Source organism: Pongo abelii, chromosome 3, assembly GCF_028885655.2.
Source record: "Pongo abelii isolate AG06213 chromosome 3, NHGRI_mPonAbe1-v2.0_pri, whole genome shotgun sequence".
NCBI lineage: Eukaryota > Metazoa > Chordata > Mammalia > Primates > Hominidae > Pongo > Pongo abelii.
In genome coordinates this window covers 46,469,418-46,484,820 of record NC_071988.2, presented here as the reverse complement: position 1 = coordinate 46,484,820, position 15,403 = coordinate 46,469,418, and the positions used below count along the sequence as shown (strand labels likewise).

The 15,403-nt window shown below is 38.4% G+C and overlaps 1 protein-coding gene across 3 annotated transcripts in view; it reads left to right on the top strand.

Annotated features, from left to right (window-relative positions):
* The first annotated feature begins 461 nt into the window (after nt 1-461).
* GABRA4 (gamma-aminobutyric acid type A receptor subunit alpha4) overlaps nt 462-15,403 on the top strand; it is a 77,861-nt gene continuing 62,919 nt past the window's right edge. For 2 of the 3 annotated variants that reach the window (XM_024245937.3, XM_024245936.3), the window contains exons 1-3: nt 462-636; nt 1,104-1,222; nt 14,976-15,043. In XM_024245937.3, the coding sequence (XP_024101705.1) occupies nt 608-636; nt 1,104-1,222; nt 14,976-15,043 (216 nt within the window). In that variant the 5' untranslated portion in view covers nt 462-607. Of the gene's footprint in view, nt 705-1,103; nt 1,223-14,975; nt 15,044-15,403 lie in introns of all 3 variants that reach the window. The other variant, XM_002814719.4, reaches the window with a different exon arrangement.

The window sequence follows — 15,403 nt, the reverse complement described above, 5'->3', positions numbered from 1 at the left end:
CCGGACTTGATCCCCTCTCCTCACCACCGCTACCACCCCACGCCCAGCAGTCCCCGTCACCCGCCCTTTCTCCACCTCCAACCTTGACTCTGGGTACAAACAGGTCCTCGCACAACCTGATGACAGAGGAGCTTCATTGGTTAGATCCAAATCCCAGCAGAAGGGAGGGGGCCAGGAGGGAGGAGGACGAACACTGCTGTGGGCAGGGAGCCCACTTGGGGTCGGGGGCTGCGGAGCCGGAGGAGGGGCGAGAGACCCCGGTCCTCATCCCCGGAGTTACAGTCGGAACAAACTTGCCGAGTCTTGCAGCGCAAGCGCGCGGATGCGAACCCCAGAACCTTCAGCGCGCGGGCACGAAAGGGTGTGGAGCGGTATACATAGCTCTACATACACATTGAGCGCTGAGCGAGAAAGGAGGGGGCGAGGAAGGCAGGTTCCGCCTCCCCTGGCCCCGTGCACACACACGCCCACCGCGGCTCGGGCTGGCTGAGCGCGGGCGAGTGTGAGCGCGAGTGTGCGCACGCCGCGGGAGCCTCTCTGCCCTCTCCTCGCACCCTGCTCAGGGCATCTGAAGAGCCTGGAAACGTGAACAGGCTTGAAGTATGGCATGTTGCAAAGATGGTTTCTGCCAAGAAGGTACCCGCGATCGCTCTGTCCGCCGGGGTCAGTTTCGCCCTCCTGCGCTTCCTGTGCCTGGCGGTTTGGTGAGTTCTATGGGGTGCGAGGAGGTGGGCAAGGGAAAGTGGAGAAATGGCTAGCTCCCGGAACCCTTTGGCCACTCGCTCCTCCCTGGGTGGACTAGGTCTTCTTATCTCAGCTGTAAGAGCAGGGGCCGAAGCCAGGCTTTTCTGTGACCGCATAGATGCGGAGAGCAGGAAGCGCGCAGGATGCAAGAGGCGTGTGGGCACTGGGGGTCTTGTGGCGGGGCGCGCTTTTCCTGACCATTTATGTCTTCTGCATCCCAACCCCCAACCTCCTCTCCTTTAGCTTGGGGCAAGCGACTCTTTCCCTAGAAAACAAACCTGTTTGCACCTGTTCTCTGATGGATTCTTAAAATAATCTCCTCCGCCCCCGTTTTTTTTTTTTTTTTTTTTCGCTTGCAGTTTAAACGAATCCCCAGGACAGAACCAAAAGGAGGAGAAATTGTGCACAGAAAATTTCACCCGCATCCTGGACAGTTTGCTCGATGGTTATGACAACAGGCTGCGTCCTGGATTTGGGGGTATGAACGATTTCAAACGCGCAAGTGTGTCCTGTCTGTCCCTCTCTTGGTCTTCCTGTCTGTCTGTCTGTGGGAATATCATTAGGTATGCCTCACGTGCAAAAATAAATCTCTCTCTCTTTCTATCTCTCCTTTCTTGGTGAGACCTATGACAAGAAGACCGCCTCCACCCGTACTTTCCCATCTCCCTGCCCCCTCAGAAGCTTTGCCTCTCCCCCACACTAATTACCTCCGGGGACCTGACTGCTGGGTGGGGGAGGTTGGAGAGGAAGAGTCAAAAATGGGAACTCTGGGCTCAGCTGCCTGGCCGCTCTTCGCTGAGAATAGTTTCCCTGAACCTGGCCACTTCGCTCAGAGCAGGTTGCATTGGAGGCAGCTGAACCGAAGTCCCTCGTCCTCCCACGTGTCCATGCCTATGCCAAAACCTTGGCCGGTGTTCTACCTAGGACATAAATCTGGGGCATGAAGCTGCCTGCTCTGCTAGAGAACCTAGTCCTTTCCTTTTCTCTTCTACAGAAGGATGCTTTTTTCCCCCTTTCTTTTTTGGTGATGTGTCATTTGCTTTCCTCCTAAGACTTTAAAGTTAGAGATGTTTCAGCTTGCTTTCTTCAACAAAATAAATATAAAGGACATAATAGAGGTACATCCATTAACAGCACTGTTGCTGTTTTTCATATTCATATTTCCTTTGCATATATAATGGAAATCTATGTGGCAAGCTTTGTGCTAGGTACTAGGTCCACAGAAATATTAAGATACAATTCTTAACCTCAAACAGCTTCTCAGTCCAGTTCAACGAGGACAAATGACTTGCTAGGGTCCCATTCATAGGTTTGGCCCAGGTCCTTTGATCTCAAAGTCCCTGTTCTTTACAGTACACTGCACTAATTACCCTTCAGCAACTGAGTGAACAGGACAGAGATTCTGTCTTAAAGGAGCTTACATTCAAGTGGTAACAATAATAACAGCCAGTAATGTCGTATTTATTTAATTAAATGTTCACATATACCAGGCATTTTGTAGGCATCACCACTCTGTTTAACCCTCACAACAATGCTCTGAAAGCCATTACCATCCCCACTTTACAGATAAGGAAATTGAGGCTTAGAAAGATAAGTAACTAGTCCAAGTTCCAAGTTAGTATGTAGGAGGAGAAGGATGTAAACCCAGAGCAGGCTGTGTATTTAAAAGACAAAGCCATGCAGATGGGGATGGTATCAGATGCTGTGTGATGAGTATCATCTAATATTAGAAGCATGGAGCAACTTTATACCTCCTATTGAGGGTGTGTAGGAGATGAGATGTTGGGAGAATGGAGAAAGTAAGAATGGGGAGCAGGACTGCCTGTGATGTGAAGTAGGAATATGGCCTGGGGCTAGAAACTCTTTCTAGCCTTCACTTGAAATGTCAAGTTTAAAACCTTTATGGGCAGATAAAGTAGAGTTGGGTGTTTCTTTGGCATCTGGTCTCATTTAACAGTTGGAGACACTCAGGTTTAGAAAGGGAAAGTGATGTATATAAGGGCACATAGTACATCAATGATAGGATGAGATCAGGTCTTCTGAATTCCAAAGCATTATTTTCTTGGATTTTATGAGAAGGTTATGGGAAGTCATTGACGGGATTGATTCAGCATTTGTATATTTCTTTTTTTTCTTTGAGATGGAGTCTCACTCTGTCACTCAGGCTGGAGTGCAATGGCGTGATCTCGGCTCACTGCAACCTCCGGCTCCCAGGTTCAAGTGATTCTCCTGCCTCAGCCCCCCGAGTAGCTGGGATTACAGGTGCAAGCCACCACACCTGGCTAATTTTTTTAAAATATATTTTTTGGTAGAGATGGGGTTTCACCATGTTGGCCAGGCTGGTCTCGAACTCCTGACCTCAAGTGATCCACCCTCCTTGGCCTCCCAAAGTGCTGGGATTATAGGCGTGAGCCGTGCCGGGCCAGCATTTGTATATTGACTGATAAGGATAGATGAGAAGGATGAAAGTTTCTCCTGCTTCTTTTCATGTTGGCTCTCCAGGGATAGGTTGCCTGCACTGCATTTGCCTTCATGCAAATCTGAAAAGGGGTGAATCATTTGTCAATGCATGATCTTCCATAAGTGACTGGGAAATTACCATTTTAGATCAAAACTAGTGTTGTGGAGAATCGTTCAGATGTTGTGATACAATTTAAGGCAATATTATATCAATAAAAGAGGATTTATCTGCCCATAAAGGTTTTAAACTTGACATTTCAAGTGAAGAAAAAAAATAAGAAAAGTATCCAGAAAATTGATATACCAGAACATAAATCAAAGTGAAAAGTTAGAACTGAAACTATATTATTTGATTATAAATGTTGAAAGTTAAAATAAGAGCTGCCCAGCTGGCTATAATGCAAGATGTAATTCAAAAGGAAGAAGGGATCCATTGTAGATGGATCCTTTTTACCATCTACTCTCTCCCATTGCATTATATTGACAATAACATAAGTGAAAACAATATATGTGAGCCATTACTGGGTTTTGGTTAATCATAATTCTACTAAACGTCTCAAGGACATTATTAGTCATCTAATTTGTCACTGCCAAATGATCTGCATTACCCACCTGAAAACATTTTTATAGTTTTATGGGAAAGGGTCGAATTAACATTACTTCCAGCATTACCAATTGATTAACCATTTAAACATTTACTAAATAGCATAACGTGGGTTTTGTTTGTTTGTTTGTTTGTTTCTTGGCTTTGCTGATAAATGTTTGTGGTAAGTGTGATTCACTTTTTAGAAGTGGGTCATTCTCTGTAAATGTGTAGTATTCCAAATGTGACAGAGAAATAGTGATTCTCACCTGCAGAAAATGTGTTTTCTGTTTATATGAAGTTGTAAATGTGTACCACTGAAAGCAATGAGAAACTTCATCATTAGCACAGACTCTTAGATACCACAAATCAGATCCCTTCTATAATATTGGATACTCTATGGAAAGTTTGGTATTTTAAAAATAAAATGAAAACAATCCAGATTTTGACTAGTAGGCTATAAATATGGATTTACTTCCCGGTTCCTATAATCCTGCTTCTGCTCTTGCTCTTTGTGGGGCATTTACTTTATATCTGTTTATACAACTTTGCTGTGTTCCATTTCAAACAAAGCTAAAAGCAAAGATTTGAATTGAAATTGGATGGTTTGTGATTGCTCAGTAGGCCAGGCAGGGGTTGAAATAGATTTGGAAACTAAATTACATATTTTTAACTCAGCAGCACAGCTTGCGATAGGGAAATAAAAGGAACTGAAATGGTTTCCTTTTTTTACATCCCTCCAGGATCTCCTCTCCCTTGTCTCCTACATTCTCCCATTGGAGAAGAAAAGGGGAAAAGGCGAGAAGAGAGGGAAGGAGTCATGGTGACAGAAGCTGGTTTCGGACTTCTGAGAGGATGTAGTCCTCTCAACCTCTAATAAATCAGTTGCTATCATCCTGAAGTAGCTTGCACCTGTCTAGACATAGCACACAAGTGAAACCTTCCACAAAGGAGCCAGAAAATAATCCCCTAGCTCTCGTTCACTTTCAACACTGTTACATGCTTTCTCAAAAATGCATAGCTAAGGTATTTACTAACTACCAGGAAATGGTTTAGGAAACCTGCCGTCACTCATTTTCCGTTTATTGAAGGGTTGCACAGCCTTTCACGCATCTCAATCTTTTGAGGCACATGATCTAGAATAATAAATGTTCCAAATACAGATCATTGCCTTTGAATCATCTTCCACAACCTCTCTGAAATGGGAATGAAGCATTTGAGTCAATTTTGTAAGGTTATTCACTAACATAGTAGGACTTCACATTAGTGGAATTCATATTATTTACTAAGATTATTGCGACAACACAAAGAGATAAGGCAGACATCATCCCTCTGTTAGAAAAGAGGCTGAGAAAATTTCCAATGAATTGCCCATCAATTTTATAGCTACTCCTTGGTAAAGTCACAACACACACCCTCATCTTTAAAACCTTAGTCAGGCAGCTGGTTTATTGCTATATCCACTTCCGAGGCGCTCTTGCATTGCCCTGTTTATCAAGAGTCAAATTTCCTCAACATACCTTCTTGCTACTAAGTTAAGTAGGACCTTAAAATAAGCAAAACTACATTTCCTCTAAAGAAGTGAGATAAAAACTTTTATTCTAAAGCTTTAACAACTTTCAAATAGTAAAGAAAACACAGAAAATTGTATGCATTTGGGTTAAGTTGGAATATTTTCCCCACAAAAATAAAATTGTGTTTGCAATGTTTTCAAATGATCTACGTTTCTCCATTTAAAAGTTAATGTGTCATGTGCTAGCCTTATTAATTAAATGTCAGTAGAGAAATACCTTTAAAAATACATAGACAAAAAGAGGCACTTCTCGGCAACATAAAGCTTCATTCTCTTCCAATTTGTCCCATTCTTTCATTCATTCATTTGTGAAACCCGTCTGTACTGAGAGACCACTATATGTCAGGAACAATGTAAGGTTGTGAAGATATCGTTCTGATCTGATATGAGCCCTCACAGACTTTATAGCTAAGCATTGTACAGAGATGAATATAACAAAGAAATAATAAAATAATTAAATGAAAATGCTATGGGATAATCTAATATCATGCTAAAAGGGAAAAAAAATGGGTGAGGGATCTATTTCAGATTTGGCGTTCCTGGAAGTCTTTTAATCTAAGACCTAAAGGTGTCAGGCATGAAAAGAGTAAGAGAAAAGTAATTCTCAGAGAGAACAAAGCAATTAAGTGCTAAGGTCTGAAGGTAGATAAGAGGTTAGTGTGATGTAGACCGTGAGAGGAGTCCAGTGTGCCTGTAGCCAGAATGCAAGAAGAAAAATCTCATGGGATTTGGTTGGGATAGTAAATAGAGGCCGGGTCTCATAGGGTCTCTGGGGACCCTGTAAAAGAGCATAACTTATTCTCTTAGTGAACCTGGAAGCAATTGGAGTTTTCTAAATGGAGGGAATGACATGGTTTGACTTAGAGTAAAAAATACTCCATCTTGTCTGCATGAAGGAAGACTTAGAAAAGGAAGTAGGGCAATTTGGAAGCAGGGAGACCAATGAAGCTTTTGTTACTTTGGCTTTAGTTCTCTTAAGTTGATGGTTGCTTGGAATAAGGGCAGATGTAGTAAAGATAGATATATGTAAGTTGATTAAAGTGAGTTTTTTGGAGGTTTAATTCAACAAAGAATTGGCGATTGACTTGATATGGATGTTAAAAAAAAGAGAGAGAAGTAAAAAATGACTTTTCAATTTCTATTTTGAGAAATTGGGCAAGGTTGTTGTTATTTAAAGTTGGGGAGGACTGCACGATGTCCTGCCCTCATAAGTTCACACTGTGGAAGAGATAGAAAATAAGTAACAGAAATGAGTAAAATGTACTGTGTGTGCCACATGTTGGTTAACAGCTATAGAGTAATGTAAAGCAGGGGAGAGGGTTGTAATTTTAAGTAGAATAATTAGTGGAGACTTCACTAAGAAGGTGCTATTTGAATACTGGTCGTAATTAAGTAAAAGCATAAACCACATTTGGGATGGAGTCTTCTAACGAATGAGAAGGAATTCTAAGTGCAAACATGTTAAGTGGGGAAGTCAGGGTCCCTGTAGTGAAGTTTAGCAGAGCTGAGGCATAAAAGGGGATCAGTGTGATAAGAGGACAAGGTTGTGTACAGCTTTGCAGGCTGATTAGGACTGTGCTTTTACTCTGAGTCAGATCAAAAGTGACTGGAAAGATTTTAGCAGGGACAAGTCCTGAACTAATTTTAAAAGGCTCTCCTTGTGTTCAGAACAGGCAGTCAGAGGCAAGGGCAGATGCAGCAAGGTTTTCCATAATAAACCAGGCAAGAAATGATGGATACTTTGACCAAGCTGGTAGCAGAGAAGTTTGTAAATTTATAAGAAATGGCTGGCTTCTGGATATTTTGAAATTAAAGTCAACTGACGACAGCTAGAACGTGGGATGTGAGAGAAAGGGAGGTGTCAAAGCTGATTCCAAAGTTTTCGATTTGAACACCTAGAAAAATGGAGTTTTCAAGACTGTGCCAGAAGTAGACCGGGGCACAGAGGAGCAATTTGTATGCAGGTATGGTACCTTTGTGATGTCTGTTACATATCAGGTGGAGATGAACCTGAAATTCAGGAATCATGAGTATGTCAATATACATGAAATTTAAAGCTAGAAATCTAAAAAGATTAAAGGGGATTAAGTTTGATAGGGAAGAGGTACAAATATTGAGTTTCGATGTCTCCAATGTTAGGAGGTGGCTCCAGAGAGGAGAGGAGGAATCTTTGTCCCAAGAAGACTTAAAAGGAGTGGCTTGTGAAGTAGCAGGAAAACCAAGGGAGTGTGTATAAAACTAAATTAAAATATAAGGGGAAAAATAAAGAAAGAAAAAATAAAGAAAGGAGGAGGGTTGATTTAGTCAAATGCTCCTGACAGCTGAAGAAAGATAACAACTTAAAATTGACCACTGTTTTGACTGTTTTGATGGAGCAGTTTTGGTGGTGTGATGGGTGTGATGGGTGTGATGGGTGTGATGGGTGTGAAAGTCTGATTGAGTGCATTCAAGAGAGAATGGAATAAGATTTTTCTGGGCATTTGTACATGGAAGCAGAGAAATTGGGATGGTAGAAGGAAGGAGGTAGAAAAATGGGAGGAAAAAAACACTTTTAAAGTTGGTGGGAACAATGCTGTATGTAAGGAAAAACTCATGGTACTGACAAAAGGAAGTGGACCCTAGGCATGAAAAACAAATTGTTGAGATAGATGGTGGAGTGAATAAGAAGAATCAGAGGTACTGTTGATAGTTTTTTTTTCAGAAGTTCAAATATAATAGAGAAGAGAAAGAGAAAAGTTTGCCTTTCTTTTTTCAAGATTAGACCATAACATGTTTTTCTTTCTTTCCTTTTTTTTCTTCTACTGGAATAATCTAGTACAGGATATTTAACATTAGACTGGAGGGAAGGCATAGCTGAAAGAAATACGTCTTTGAGAAAACAAGAGAAGTTTGAATTCAGAGCTCAACTTTACTATCTTATGTTCTTAGTTTAAAAAAAAGATATACAATATACTGGTGCTATAATATATTTACATTTTCATTAGGGTTAGGATGTATCCATTGCATTTGGCATTTCCTGAAATAGACGCTGTAAAATCTAGGTTATAGGATATTAGAAAATTGGTGGATATTTGGATAATACTTCACTGAGTTTTTAGATTTCTTTTAGATGAGAAAATACATCTGATTGCATTTGTATATATCATTAAACATCACTGCCTTATACTCTAAGCCTTTCTTATATATTTATTCTATAAGCCACAGTTACACAGAATTGAAATCTGAATTAATAATTTCTGGTATATGACACACTTTCATTATTAGCCCATATGTAGCCTTCTTTTTATACATCTTTTCATCTATTCAATCATTTATTAAAATATAATAAACATACCAGTTAAACCACCAACCAGCACAAAGTGCAGGACTTGGACAACTCTTATTCTGCTATGTGGTCTCCTCCATCCTATCTTCCTGTCTTCCCCATCCAAAATAACCATGATTTTAAGTCCTTTTAAAATTATTTATTAGTTTTCCTTTGAATGTCATTTTAGGTTGACCATCTTTATTTTAAAAGTTTATTTTAAATATTTAATTGTTTTGAACTTGCTATATATAATCTTTTGATGCTTTTAACTTAATTATATATTGCTAAAAATCATTCTTATTGTTGCATATTGCAATAGATCATTCATTTTGACTGCTGTGTGATATTCCCATTGCATAGAAACCAGCTTATTCATCTGCTCTGTTGGCAGTAGGCTTTTTGCTTGTTTCCAAGATTGTGGTGCTGTGAATATCCTGGCCCAAATTTCCTGCTGTAAATGTGCAAGAGTTTCTTTTGCATGTATATCAAGAAATGGATTTTCTGGATCTTAGTGTAAGTGGGAGTTGACAAGATAATGCCAAACTATTTTTCATGATGAGTTTACAAAATCAACTCCCATTTACAGTTTACAATGAACATGACATTCAGGATCCAGATACCCTCTTTAACACAAGATATATATATCTTGAAATGGTATTTCTTAAAATGGCATTTTATTGTGAAATGATTTGAATTTTTCTGATTCTCACTATGTTTTAATGTGGTTGAATATCTTTTCCAATCTTTATTGGCTATGATAATTTTCTTTCTGTGAATTACTTGTTTTTATTGTTTGCCCATATTTTACTTTTGTTGTTGTTCATACTTTTCTTATTTAATTGATGGCTGTAATTATTTACAAAGTAGACCAGGATTGATGGATTATATGACTTGGGAGGCACTAATCTTTAATGTCTTCTAAGTGAAAGAAACTTCTAGAACTTTATAGTGTTTTCTGCTTTCTCAGTGATATCAGTGGATATCTCTTGTCTGTGTTTAGTATTCAGGAAGGCTTGTATTTGTATATTTTGTAAATGACAAGCAAAAAGATTTCTTAATGTATTTCCCTTAGGATTCCTTGTATTGATTCAAGTGTCTTCATTTTTGGAGATATGTAACTAGCATTTTGTAAGATGATGGTGGATGCATGATGTAGGTGGCTGGAAAATTAGAAATGTTTCCTCAAGTGCATGGCTGGGGAGGCAATATGGAAAATGAGGATGGACCAGTTTCAAGATCAGCAAAACACCCTAGGTTTTCTCATGATGTGGCAGCAAATTAGACATCATTATTGGAGATGAAATTTCAAAAATGATTCCACCCTTTAACCATATCTGTACTGCTAAAGTTAAGTAAACTGGGAAATTATCTGATTCATTGTTAATTGCCTTCCCTCTTTCCCAGCAAGTTAGACTCATTAATTAGATGGGAATATTTCCCTGAATTTGATCTTGCTGGTCTTGGCTCTTTCTTTCCCAAAAACTGTTGAATCATCTTGTTTACCTTACAGACTGTCAACCGCATTAGGTATAAAAAATATATTCCTACTACCAACAAAGTAGAATTTTAAAATAAAAGATGTCTTTAATGTTGCACAAATGCATATCAAATTATGGGAAGAAATCCTTCCAAGCTCAAAATTATCTGGTTTCCATGCAATTATACTCTGAGTAAGGTTGATTTGAACATCCTAAACTGTCGTATTAGAGGAAGTATCTCTAAGAATTATTCTTAATTACATAGTGACCATTATTCATTGACAACTGATTTATCAGAAGCCTATTACATTTAAAACCTGTGATTGGTCCTGCCAGAGGATACAAATACAAATAAGACACAGTTTCTTAAAATGGGAAATATTTTTAGTTTAACTGCTGTGGGAAGTAATTCTGTTAATTTTTCCTTTTTAAGGGTTTTTAAATCACTACTGGGATGATATTAGGAACATGATGAAACACAGTTATTCAATGCCTAATATGTGCAAGGCATTGTGCTAGTTTGGGACTTCAAAAAGGATTAAGATTTTGCCTTTGCTGTTACAGATAGAAAGACCCAAGCAGTATACTGTAATAAGAATAATAATAAAGGCGTGAAAAGCACTGTGAGAAAATACTTCAGAAACTAATGAACAAAGCAGGAAATGTAGGTATAGCATGTTATATTCTAGATATGAAATTCCGCATTTGCTTAAGTAATTAATAATTTATTATTGGTGATATAATGTAGTATAGTAAAGCTAGCACATGCTTTGGAGATCAATACAAGGGGGTTAGAATTCCGGCTCTGACATACATTATTTAATCTCTGTGAACTCAGTTTCCAGATCCATAGCATTCTCATGAGGATAGCACCTTTGGAGGGTGTCGTGAGGATTACATGAAATAGTATATGGGAAGAACTTAATAGCCTCCCTGGCACATAATTCATCTTCAATAAATAGTAATTATTGTATCTTCGCTTATTGTTCTTTGGAAAATGCCCACACTCTGTGAGCATACCAGTCCCTCGATCTGTCCAGTCTTCATCCCCACTGCCACATCCCTAGTCCAAGCTGTTATCACCAACTCTCAATTCGACCAATATGGCAGCCTCTTAGAAGAGCCCTTCTACTTTTGCTTCCCAGTAATGTGTTGTCAATACCATTGCCAGAATAATTTTGTAAAAAATATAATCTAATCATATAAACTCCCTTACTTCAAACCCTCAGTGGCCTCCCAATGACTATGGGATACAAATCAAACTTCTTACCACAACTTCACTGTAAGTGAAGACAGAGAAAGACTGAATATCAGAAGAAGAAAGCTCCAGGAAAGAACATAGGAAAAACGATTAAATTTTGGGTTCTCTGAGGCTGCCATAACAAAGTACCACAGACTGGGTGGCTTAAACAATAGGAAATTAATTTTTCACAGTTCTGGAGATACCAAAGTGTAAGCAAAATTGGTTTCTTCTAAGTCCTCTCTCCTTGGCTTATAGATGGCCATCTTCTCTCCATGTTCACATTGTCTCTGCTATGTGTGTGTGTGTGTCTGTGTCCTAATCTACACTTCTGATATGGTCACAGTGATATTAGATTAGGGCCCGCCCTAGTGACCTCATTTTAACTTAAGTATCTCTTTCAAAATTCTATCTCCAAATATGGTCACATTCTGAGGTACCAAGAATTAGGACTTCATCATAGGAATTTGGAGGGAATACAATTTAGCTCATAACAATACTCTATGTAGCTCCCCATCTTTTACTGATATATCTACAACTTCTTTTCCTTGTAGTTTTAACTACAGTCACCATAGCATATATTATAAGTATGTTGCTTAAAAGATGCCACTTTTTAGAATATGAGTTCAGGGGTTAGGTGTTCTATCCACCGTACTCTGGTTTTTATTCTATCATTGTGGTTTTTATTTCTCATCATTCTGTCCCTCCCTTGCTTTGCTTCAGCCCCACTGTCCTCCTTTGTAGTCCTTGAATACACCCAGCCCTTTTCCGGTCTTTGATCTTGTCCTCTTGCAGTTCTTTCTGCCTGGAATCCAATTTCCCGAGCTCTTGCAATGGCTCATGCTCATTCTCCAAGTTTGAGTTTAAAAGTCACTGCTTTGAAGAAGCAGCTATGACTGCAAATCAGGAATGGCCCTCCCAGTCTCTCACTCTCTTACCATCCTGTATTTTTCCTCTTAGAAATGATAGCATTCTGTCATTTAGTTTATCTTTTTACTACTGTATTCATACTCTGACTTCCCCAATGGCACCTTAGCTCTTTGAGGCAGGGAATTCCTGAGTCTTGTTTACCAATATAGCATCAGAGCCTAGCAGGGAACCCAACACACAACTGGCACTCATTCAATAAACACTAATTGAATGAATGTCTGAAGGAAATCCCTTTACCAATCAAATGTTTTTAGGATCTCACTCAGTCTCAAAGATCCATAGGACCATATAAGGCAAATACTGAATAATGAATGTCACAAATACTAAGGTTATAATTTTGAACACAAAACATTATTCAAGAATCATTGAGAAAGTAGCATGTTATACAAGAATTGGAAAATGTTCATTATTATCATGGAATCATTGTAACTATAGAACTATAAGAGTTAGCATACACCCACACACTTTAAAATAAATGTATAAAGAAAAATATCATTGGCCTAATTCTTTTCTCTTTTAGACTCCTCACTCCCCTGAAATACCTATCATATTAATATTTTATAGCACACGGTGTTGTAAATACTATCCTAGAAAACAGATGAACACTGTAAAATAGAGTAAAGTGAACAGCCTCAGCTAGGAACTTGTTAGAAATGCAAATTGTGAGGCCGCACCTTATGCCTAGTACTAAATCAGCATATCAGGGTGTGGAGTTCAACAATCTGTTTTAACAGATATATCAGAACCACTTCCCTAAACCAATCATCAAAGTAACTTTTGATTTCTCAAGAATCTTGTCAAATAGTCTAGTTGTCAGGACATAACCAACCTTAATTATTCGAGTAACTTATCACCGCTTGCCCTGACTTGCAATGACATAGTGTTTCTCCTTTTTAATACTCTGGCAATTGTCCTTAAGAAACTAACACAGTGATTTGTTTCACTGTTGAACCTATTTGAGTGAAATTGCTATTCTCTAGGGTTCAGCACACATTACCTGCTTCCTGGATTACCTAGCTATTCCTGGAACAATTTGACATTAATGAGCTTATTACTATCATGTTTTGCTGTTGTTGTCTCCAATTTTTCATTCAAATAAAAATTTAATTAACTTTTCTCCTTTCCATAGATGTAGTCTTGAAAACATTAAATCTCATGATAGAGAAGCCTGATCCAGACTTTTTCTCTTACTATACTGCCTAAGGCTCTATTTTTCTTAGGATACTTATTCAATAAAGAATTTTCTCATTCTCCCTCCAGCTATCTTTCTTTGTGTGGATCAATCTTCATTCTTTAGAAGAAGAAATGTTCAGGTTCATTTTTATGAAGATAACTTTAGAACTAAGGCATTAAGTGATACCAATTTCTCTCTGCCTTTTTTTTTTTTTGGCATAAATCCCATTTCCCAAGCAAGAATCCAAGTGAGAGATTATTTCATCTTCGTAGCAGATGTCATTCTTCCCAGTTATGGAATATCTAGCCTCTGGCTATACAGTACTATAAACCATTGTTTAAGGAAGTTATGTTCAAGGGGCAACAATTTTTACATTTTTGTTGTATTAGAATGCTGTATTATGCATAGTAATGACTACTGTCATTATTGAGCACATTATGTTCTAGAGACTGGGACAAATGATTTACAAGTATTATCTGAATTAATACTCATTAATATCTTTACCTATGAGGATGTGACTTGAAGATGATATTACTAGAAGATGTTAGAACCAAATTTGAACTCCAAACTTTCTGATTTTAAGCTTCATGCTAAACTCAGATTGTGTTAAACCCAGATTGTGTTCCCTTGTCTAAAATCTGTGTCAGCCATATTGTCATTATGCTCCCACATTTCTCTTCTGCCAAAACACCAATGTGCTTCTTTACGAACTAGTCTTATTTAGATACAGGAAAGAGTCTCAGTAGTGGCCACTGTCAGAAGCAAAGGGAACCTCACATGGAATGAGTACTTTCATGAGAGAGTCGTTTTGCTGAGCATCTTATTTCAGCAATTTCATTTGATTGCTATCAAAATCTTGCCTGATGGTTGTGGTGGCTACTATTGAGGAGTTAAATCACTTGCACAAGATTGTACAGCTAGTAGGTGGCAGAGTGTAAGCATCCGTTACTTGTGAGAAGTTTGTCTTTGATCCCAATCAGCGGTGGATGGTGTGTTTGTTGATAAAGGTGACATGAATCATTTTTAAAATTATTTACTAGTATCCTCAGCTCTCCAAGGATACATTCCTTACAGCTGTTATGGTTTTTCTCTTCTTTGCTCCTGTGGCCACACTTCCCCTTTTTAACAGCTCACTTCTTTATAGAGGCCAATCAGATGATGGACTATAAAATATCACAAAGGTTAAAAGCTTTTGTGTCTCTGCATTGCCTGTTGTAACAGTGCCCAGGGGTGATGTATCTTTGAAGAAACAAGGTTCCTGGTAAGTAATTGGGGTTTCTTTTTGCCTGTAAGTAAACACTGCTTTCTGGTTTTGTTGCGCTTTGGTCTACATGTGTTTTGTAGAGATTCATTATCTCACTGAAAATGTAAGATGCTTGTAAAAACATGATATATCATATCTGTATTTACTAGGTAATTATCTAACCTTCCCAGCCTGTAAAATTGGTAATTGTTTTTTCACACTTATTTACTTCATACCCGTTAGGTCCTGTTACAGAAGTGAAAACTGACATATATGTCACCAGCTTTGGACCTGTTTCTGATGTTGAAATGGTAGGTATTTTCGAAGTTTAATGTACCTTTTGAGACTTGAAGAAAACATGTAGAAAAGAGGGCAATTAATATTTATTTCGTTGTCAATCACACAAAGCCAGACACCCAAAGAATCCCTAATTAAACTTAAGAATGTATAAAGAGTAAGACATTGAATCTCATTCAATTTGCATTTCAGTTGTAACATTTGAGTACTTGTTGATTTAGGATCATTCTAAACAAAGAGAAGAACTTTCCTATTACTGGCTCCTATAGCACAACCTAGGGTGTAGCTTTTTTGCTTTTGTTTTTACTTTTCTTTTCTTTCTTTCTTTTTCTTTCTTTCTTTTTTTTTTTTTTTTTTTTTTTGAGATGAAGTTT